The sequence below is a fragment of the Mus caroli genome, unplaced genomic scaffold, assembly GCF_978045245.1.
Source record: "Mus caroli unplaced genomic scaffold, Mus_caroli_1 scaffold_4, whole genome shotgun sequence".
Lineage (NCBI taxonomy): Eukaryota > Metazoa > Chordata > Mammalia > Rodentia > Muridae > Mus > Mus caroli.
This window is the reverse complement of record NW_028227259.1, coordinates 97,867,720-97,876,683: the sequence shown is the minus strand read 5'-3', so window position 1 is coordinate 97,876,683 and position 8,964 is coordinate 97,867,720. Positions and strand designations below refer to the sequence as shown.

General features: G+C 39.8%; 1 protein-coding gene across 2 annotated transcripts; it reads left to right on the top strand.

Moving 5' to 3' along the window:
- Positions 1-231: 231 nt before the first annotated feature.
- On the top strand, positions 232-2,986 carry LOC147005226 (PRAME family member 8-like). Of its 2 annotated transcripts, none has more exons than XM_085836234.1 (3): positions 232-539; positions 1,004-1,594; positions 2,419-2,986. In XM_085836234.1, the coding sequence occupies exons 1-3, from the start codon at positions 253-255 to the stop codon at positions 2,984-2,986; spliced, it is 1,446 nt and encodes a 481-aa protein (XP_085692360.1). In that variant the 5' UTR covers positions 232-252. The 2 variants fall into 2 exon arrangements, with proteins under 2 accessions (XP_085692360.1, XP_085692361.1); XM_085836235.1 differs by having other exon boundaries at positions 253-539; positions 1,004-1,124; positions 2,419-2,607.
- The last annotated feature ends 5,978 nt before the right edge of the window (positions 2,987-8,964 follow it).

Sequence of the window (8,964 nt, the reverse complement as noted above, 5' to 3'; positions counted from 1 at the left end):
AACAAAAGTTTTGATCCAAAAATTAGATACCCATTTGGTGATAGAGAGTCTGCCATGATTCCAGTGTTGGGGAGTGTCTTTCCATCACTTCTTAGGATGAAGAGGTCAACTGAAGTCTCTACCATTTCATGGGCAGTCACTCAGAAGCTTAGTGGTTGATGTGATGGTGAGGAAGTTTTATAAACATTGTCTTAAATGTATATTCATTTCTAACCCTTCCCCAGGATCCTTCTGATTGGAGACCTTTAGAAGATGAGTGTTCATACCCCACCCACACTCCAGAAGCTGGCAATTCAGACTCTGGTGAGAGAGGAGGCTTTAGGCTTGTCTGATCTGGAGGAGCTGGCCTATGGACTCTACCCAGCAATATTCAAGGAGGCCTTTGATGGCAGACATATCAAGCTCATAAAGGCATTGGTGATAGCCTGGCCTTTCCGCTGTCTCCCTGTGGGGGCATTGATGAAGAATCCTGACCTGGAAACACTGCAGGCTGTGTTAGATGGAGTAGACATTCGACAAACCATAGGGTTACACCCCAGGTAAGCAATTTCCAAGTACTATAGAAGGGAGCACAAGGAATACACATTAGACATTGTCAGGGAGATTAGCATTGTCATAAATGGATCAGATGCATCTGATGGCATCATCAGGCAGGAATACAGGGTGCTTGATAGCTACTGTTTACTTGTACTGAGCACAGTTGGATGTGGATTAAACTTGAATATGGGACTAGAGTAAATGTGGCCTCACAGTAGAATGAGACTATCCCTGACATCCCCACAAGAACTAATAATATAAGTAAGGAGAAATAAAGTGTACCTTACTGAAAGAAAAGTATTCATGTGTACAGAAGCAAAATAAAGCTTCCGTAGCATGTCTGAGTCCAAATTAGATATCAGGTCCTGAAAAAAACATACACATTAACAGGGAACAGAGCCAAGTTTAGTTATAGGTAGTAAAAGCTTATTCAGGGTCTGCCAACATTCTTATGTTTCACCTGCAGGAGGAAAAAACTACAGTTTCTCGACCTGCGAAATGTGCACCACAACTTCTGGAACATATGGACTGATTCAGAGGACAGTGAATGTTCAGCAGAGATCTTGGAAGAAAAGCAAGCCATGCAGGTCCGTCCCAGATATGCACTGAGGCAGCATCTTAAGGTCACAGTTGACCTGTGCATCAGGTCCTGCCTTGATGAAGCACAAGCATGGTTCTTGAAGTGGGCCCAGGAGAGAAAGGGCTCCTTATATTTCTGCTGTACAAAGGTGAAGATCTGGACTCTGCCAGTAAAAACTCTCAGACAGATCTTCCATGTTTTTGATCCAGAGCACATCATGGAGTTAGAACTAAATACTGAATGGACTCTGTTAGAGTTGGCACATTTTGCCCCCTATTTAGGGCAGATGAGAAATCTTCGCAAAGTCTTCCTGGCACCCCTCCACAAAATCGACTTCCATTTAGCCAATCGAACAAGAGTCACCGAAGTCAAGTGTATCAAAAAGTTTACTTCTCAGTTCTCCAAATTCAACTGTCTGCAGCATCTTTTCATGTTCTGCGTCCATTTTCTCAGAGACCAGATGAATCAGGTCCTACGGTAAGCCATAATGGAGAGCTGGTTCAGCTATCAGAGCAAATCTGTCTCTGTTTTCTTAAGGGTTATGGGGACATGATGCCAGTAAGTCACTAAAAACAAATATTTAGAGACTCCAAAGACTGGAAGTTTTGTCCTGTTTTCATGTATACTCAGTTATACATGGGAAATTTTACAAGGTAAACCAGTGTCACAAATGAGCACTCATGAAGTAGGAAAGTAATTTGGGGTAAAGAGTAGGTCAGATCTAGTAAGGTTCAGTTGTAATTCTTCCTATAATCATGGCCACCCAATCAAATGGAAACTGAAGAGGAATGGAAATGTGTAGTGAGGAGTAGGGGAATCACAAGTACAGGGTGAAAAGAAGCTATATGCTTAGATCTGTTAGAACAGCCTTCTGTCATCAACCAGTTCCCATGGGTTAAATGTTTTGAGGCCAAATACTGCTGAATACATGGGACAGGAGGTAGAGCTTGGGCTGTAAATGAGAGCAAGCATGACTGCAGAGGGAAAGATATAATACAAATTCAGTGGACCCATAGCAAGTATTGAGATACTGTCAGAGTTCTATTGGGATGAAATTTCTACTGTGTGCTTTCTGGGATTAGGGGATGAACTAGTTTTCAGGTTTAGAGTGAGGCCAGGAGATAAATTGTGAGGTTGACATGACTGAGCGGTTTCCAACATGAAGCATCATAGATGATGTCCTTAATCACTTAGTCAAACTGATCTTGGGGCACCTGATTCCTTCTACCACTCTCTATATCCCTGCCAAACCTCTACAAGGCCATTTACCAGAACTAACCATCTGTCTCCTTTACCTCTAGGTGCTTGATGACACCCTTGAAGACACTCTCCATTACTTACTCCCTGATTTCACAGAGAGATTTGGATTCCTTCTCCTGCTGTCAGAGCCTCTTTCAGCTAAAACATCTGGAATTGAGAGGTGTGGTCTTACTGGATTTGGATCTTATGCCTCTGAGAGGTCTCCTCATGAAAGTGGCAGGCACTCTTGAGAATCTGGATTTGCAGGGGTGTAGGATAAAGGACTCCCAGCTAAGTGTCCTACTACCTGCACTCAAACAATGCTCTCAGATCTCCAACATCAACTTCTACAACAATGATTTCTCCATGCCTATCCTGAAGAACCTTTTGCAGAACACAGACAACTGGATTAAGATGAATGTGGAACAATATCCTGTCCCTCTAGAGTGCTACGATGACTTTGCTCAAGTCTCTGTAGAAAGATTTGTCCAAATTTGTCAGGATCTCATGGATACACTGAAGGAAATAAGGCAGCCCAAGAACAGCTCCTTTGCTACAGATATCTGCCACACATGTGGGAAGTGCTGGGTCTTTGCCCAGGAGGCCAGACTTTGTCATTGCTGGGAGTAAAATGGGAAAGTTCTGTGTTTGAATAAACACTAGGCTTGGGACACATGTCCTACCTGGGGAACTCAGAACCTGTGGCATCTGACACTGCTCAGATGGTTGGAAACAAAAGGCTGTTCAGTGACTGGTATCTTGGCAACTGAGATTGACATGGGGAACATTTGGATGAACTGTGGGAACAGGGGCCTAGTGGAGTCAGAAACACAGCTTGGCATTGTTACATGGCTTCTCCCCGGACAGATTAACTAGATGTTTAGTTGTATACTTAAAAACCTGGATGTTCTCTCAGTGTGGTCTTTGACTTTTTCCAACCTATCTACCAGGTTCAGCATCAGGAAGGTTCAATGGGTGTCGAAATGGAAAGACACTGGTATTTCGTGAGTGAAGCAAAGTTCTTGGTGAAATTAACATGTTACATTAAAATGAAAGTTTTCTTGACACTTCTTTCCCTTGCCCTTTGACTGGACTACATGAACAACACACCTGTGTGGCTGAACAATTAGGTGCACAAAACATTTAAACTAATGGGAGCAACATAGACACACCTACTATGAAGGAAGATTAAAAGGATCACAGACAATTAAAATCTTGTACATTCAGACGACAAGGCACCTTGGACCTATCAGAAATGCCTAAAGAGAAGAAGACAACAGAGGGCAAAGTAAACAGGATTTCCAGTCTGGCTTTGTAATCTTGACCTTTTTGTCATGATTTAATGAGATTATTGCCGGAAGCTCTATATCCATCTGTTATATTACGTGCCCCTAAAGCCTTATTCCAGTGGACTCCAAAACTCTATGAAGTACCCTATTTATTTAAAAGTATGCGATAAAATGCAGGTTCCTCTTCTACATAAACCATTTACTCTACAAAAAAATAGTATTTCCGTCTTCAGTTGTAATAAGAACAGAGAAAAAAAATCTCACTCAGATTAGTCAATGTATCCCCTTTCTGTATAGTAAACTATCAATAAAATAATTGTTACTCTGTATTTATTGAACATTTAGAACATGATTTCTTTGTTTAAATATCATTGTTATTGTCTGAATTGAATAAAGCATCTAAATTAAAAGACTCTGCAATGATCACCCTCTGGAAAGAAGTAAAAGTGTACACATTGAAGCCAGGCATGTCACAATTCACAATCTTGGGAAGGTAGATGAAGTTATCACCTATGGTGGGAAATACATGAATTTCTAGGCTGACTTAAAGTACAGAGAAAGACAAAAATAAAGAACATACCTCTCTCAAGCTCATTGTTTCTCTCTTCCCTCACACACTGTCTCCGTGTCTCAATGTCCCATTCCCTGACGTTGTTCCTTAGGACCAGTAAACTCACATGAGATTTTCCCACAATTAACATGCTTTCATATTTTTTTAATTGGGCATTGTTTCATTTTTTTAATATATTTTATTACATATTTTCCTCAATTACATTTCCAATGCTATCCCAAAAGTCCCCCATACCCTCCCCCCACTTCCCTACACACACATTCCCTTTTTTTTTTTTTTTTTTTTTTGGCCCTGGCGATCCCCTATACTGGGGCATATAAAGTTTGTGTGTCCAATAGGCCTCTCTTTCCAGTGATGGCTGACTAGGCCATCTTTTGATACATATGCAGCTAGAGTCAAGCGATCCGGGGTACTGGTTAATTCATAATGCTGTTCCACCTATAGGGTTGCAGATCCCTTTAGCTCCTTGGGTACTTTCTCTAGCTCCTCGATTGAGAGCCCTGTGATCCATCCACTAACTGACTGTGAGCATCCACTTCTGTGTTTCCTAGGCCCCGGCATAGTCTCACAAGAGATAGCTATATCTGGGTCCTTTCAGCAAAAACTTGCTAGTGTATGCAATGGTGTCAGCGTTTGGAAGCTGATTATAGGCTGGATCCCTGGATATGGCAGACTCTAGAATATCCATCCTTTCGTCACAGCTCCAAAATTTCTCTCTATAACTAATTCCATGGGTGTTTTGTTCCCAATTCTAAGGAGGGGCATAGTGTCCACACTTCAGTCTTCATTCTTCTTGAGTTTCATGTGTTTAGCAAATTGTATTTTATATCTTGGGTATCCTAAATTTTGGGCTAGTATCCACTTATCAGTGAGTACATATTGTGCAAGTTCCTTTGTGATTGGGTTACCTCACTCAGGATGATTCCCTCCAGGTCCATCCATTTGCCTAGGAATTTCATAAATTCATTCTTATTAATAGCTGAGTAGTACTCCATTGTGTAAATGTACCACATTTTCTGTATCCATTCCTCTGTTGAGGGACATCTGGGTTCTTTCCAGCTTCTGGCTATTATAAATAAGGCTGCTCTGAACATAGTGGAACATGTGTCCTTCTTAACTTTTGGGACATCTTTAGGATATATGCTCAGGAGAGGTATTGATGGATCCTCCAGTAGTACTATGTCCAATTTTCTAAGGAACCACCAGACTGATTTCCAGAGTGGTCGTACAAGCTTGCAATCCCACCAAAAATGGAGGAGTGTTCATCTTTCTCCCCATACTCGCCAGCATCTGCTATCACCTGAATTTTTGATCTTAGCCATTCTGACTGGTGTGAGGTGGAATCTCAGGGTGGTTTTGAGTTGCATTTCCATGATGATTAAGGATGTTGAACATTTTTTCAGGTGCTTCTCTGCCATTTGGTATTCCTCAGGTGAGAATTCTTTGTTTAGCTCTGAGCCCCATTTTTAATGGCATTATTTGATTTTCTGGAGTCCACCTTCTTGAGTTCTTTATATATATTGGATATTAGTCCCCTATCTGATTTAGGATAGGTAAAGATCCTTTCCCAACCTGTTGGTGATCTTTTTGTCTTATTGACAGTGTCTTTTGCCTCACAGAAGCTTTGCAGTTTCATGAGGTCCCATTTGTCAATTCTAGTTCTTACAGCACAAGCCATTGTTCTTCTATTCAGAAATTTTTCCCCTGTGCCCATATCTTCAAGGCTTTTCCCCACTTTCTCCTCTATAGGTTTCAGTGTCTCTGGTTTTATGTGGAGTTCCTTGATCCACTTAGATTTGACCTTAGTACGAGGAGATAGGAATGGATCGATATGCATTCTTCTACATGATAAAATCCAGTTGTGCCAGCACCATTTGTTGAAAATGCTGTCTTTCTTCCACTGGATGGTTTTAGCCTCCTTGTCAAAGATCAAGTGACCATAGGTGTGTGGGTTCATTTCTGGGTCTTCAATTCTATTCCATTGGTCTACTTGTCTGTCAGTATACCAGTACCATGCAGTTTTTATCATAATTGCTCTGTAGTAAAGCTTTAGGTCAGGCATGGTGATTCCAACAGAGGTTCTTTTATCCTTGAGAAGAGTTTTTTATATCCTAGGGTTTTTGTTATTCCAGATGAATTTGCAGATTGCTCTTCCTAATTCGTTGAAGAATTGAGTTGGAATTTTGATGGGGATTGCATTGAATCTGTAGATTGCTTTTGGCAAGATAGCCATTTTTACAATGTTGATCCTGCTAATCCTTGAGCATGGGAGATCTTTCCATCTTCTGAGATCTTCTTTAATTTCTTTCTTCAGAGACTTGAAGTTTTTATTATACAGATCTTTCACTTCCTTAGTTAGGGTCACGCCAAGATATTTTATATTATATGTGACTATTTAGAAGGGTGTGGTTTCCCTAATTTCCTTCTCAGCCTGTTTATTCTTTGTGTAGAGAAAGGCCATTGACTTGTTTGAGTTAATTTTATATCCAGCTACTTCACCGAAGCTGTTTACCAGGTTTAGGAGTTTTCTGGTGAAATTTTTAGGGTCACTTATATATACTATCATATCATCTGCAAAGAGTGATATTTTGGCTTCTTCTTTTCCAATTTGTATCCCCTTGATCTCCTTTTGTTGTCGAAGTGCTCTGGCTAGGACTTCAAGTACAATATTGAATAGGTATGGGGAGAGTGGACAGCCTTGTCTAGTCCCTGATTTTAGTGGGATTGCTTCAAGCTTCTCACCATTTACTTTGATGTTGGCTACTGGTTTGCTGTAGATTGCTTTTATCATGGTTAGGTATGGCCCTTGAATTCCAGATCTTTCCAAGACTTTTATCATGAATAGGTGTTAGATATTGTCGAATGCTTTTTCCACATCTAACAAGATGATCATGTGGTTTTTGTCTTTGAGTTTGATTATATAATGGATTAAGTTGATGGATTTCCATATATTAAAACATCCCTGCATCCCTGAAATAAAACCTACTTGGTCAGGATGGATGATTGCTTTATTGTGTTCTTGGATATGGTTAGGAAGAATTTTATTGAGTATTTTTGCATCAATATTTATAAGGGAAATTGGTCTGAAGTTCTCTATCTTTGTTGGATCTTTCTGTGGTTTAGGTATTAGAGTAATTGTGGCTTCATAGAGTGAGTTAGGTAGAGTTCCATCTACTTCTATTTTGTGGAATAGTTTGTGCAAAACTGGAATGAGATCTTCTTTGAAAGTCTGATAGAACTCTGCACTGAACCCATCTGGTACTGGGCTTTTTTTGGCTGGGAAACTATTAATGACTGCTTCTATTTCTTTAGGGGATATGGGACTGTTTAGCTTGTTAACTTGATTCTGATTTAAGTTTGATACCTGGTATCTGTCTAGAAATTTGTCCATTTCGTCCAGGTTTTCCAGTTTTGTTGAGTATAGCCGTTTGTAGAAGGATCTGATGGTGTTTTGGATTTCTTCAGGATCTGTTGTTATGTCTCCCTTTTCATTTCTGATTTTGTTAATTAAGATGTTGTCCCTGTGCCCTCTAGTGAGTCTAGCTAAGTGTTTATCTATCTTGCTGATTTTCTCAAAGAACCAACTCCCTGTTTGGTTAATACTTTGAATAGTTCTTCTTGTTTCCACTTGGTTGATTTCCCCCCTGAGTTTGATTATTTCCTCCCATCTACTCCTCTTGTGTCAATTTTCTTCTTTTTTTTTCTAGAGTTTTTAGATGTGTTGTCAAGCTGATAGTGTGTGCTCTCTCCAGTTTCTTTATGGAGGCACTCAGAGCTATGAGTTTCCCTCTTAGAAATGCTTTCATTGTGTCCCATAGGTTTGGGTATGTTGTGGCTTCATTTTCATTAAACTCTTAAAAAGTCTTTAATTTCTTTCTTTATTCCATCCTTGACCAAGGTATCATTGAGAAGAGTGTTATTCAGTTTCCACATGAATGTTGGCTTTCGATTATTTATGTTGTTATTGAAGATCAGTCTTAGTCCATGTTCTGATAGGATGCATGGGACAATTTCAATATTTTTGTATCTGTTGAGGCTTGTTTTGTGACCAATTATATAGACAATTTTGGAGAAGGTCCCATGAGGTGCTGAGAAAAAGGTATATCCTTTTGTTTTAGGATAAAATGTTTTGTACATATGTGTTAAGTCCATTTTTTCATAACTTCTGTTAATTTCCCTGTGTCCCTGTTTAGTTTGTTTCCACAATCTGTCCATTGATAAAAGTGGTGTGTTGAAGTCTCCCACTATTATTTTATGAGGTGCAATGTGTGCTTTGAGCTTTACTAAAGCGTCTTTAATGAATGTGGCTGCCCTTGCATTTGGAGCATAGATATTCAGAATTGAGAGTTCCTCTTGGAGGATTTTATCTTTGATGAGTATGAAGTGTCCCTCCTTGTATGTTTTGATAACTTTTGGTTGGAAGTCAATTTTATTTGATATCAGAATGGCTACTGCAGCTTGTTTCTTCAGACCTTTTGCTTGGAAAATTGTTTTCCAGCCTTTCTCTCTGAGGTAGTGTCTGTCTTTTTCCCTGAGATGGGTTTCCTGTAAGCAGCAGAATGTTGGGTCCTGTTTGTGTAGCCAGTCTGTTAGTTATTGTCTTTTTATTTGGGGAATTGAGTCCATTGATATTAAGAGATATTAAGGAAAATTAATTGTTGCTTCCTATTATTTTTGTTGTTAATGTTGGCATTCTGTTCTTGTGGCTGTCTTATTTTAGGTTTGTTGAGGGATACCTTCTTGCTTTT

Bases quoted from the DNA above. Each gene is read 5' to 3' on its own strand.
- LOC147005226 (XM_085836234.1), top strand. From the start codon at position 253: ATGAGTGTTCATACCCCACCCACACTCCAGAAGCTGGCAATTCAGACT. The intron at 540-1,003 runs GTAAGCAATTTC...TTTCACCTGCAG, and splicing joins ACCATAGGGTTACACCCCAG to GAGGAAAAAACTACAGTTTC. The intron at 1,595-2,418 runs GTAAGCCATAAT...CTTTACCTCTAG, and splicing joins CAGATGAATCAGGTCCTACG to GTGCTTGATGACACCCTTGA.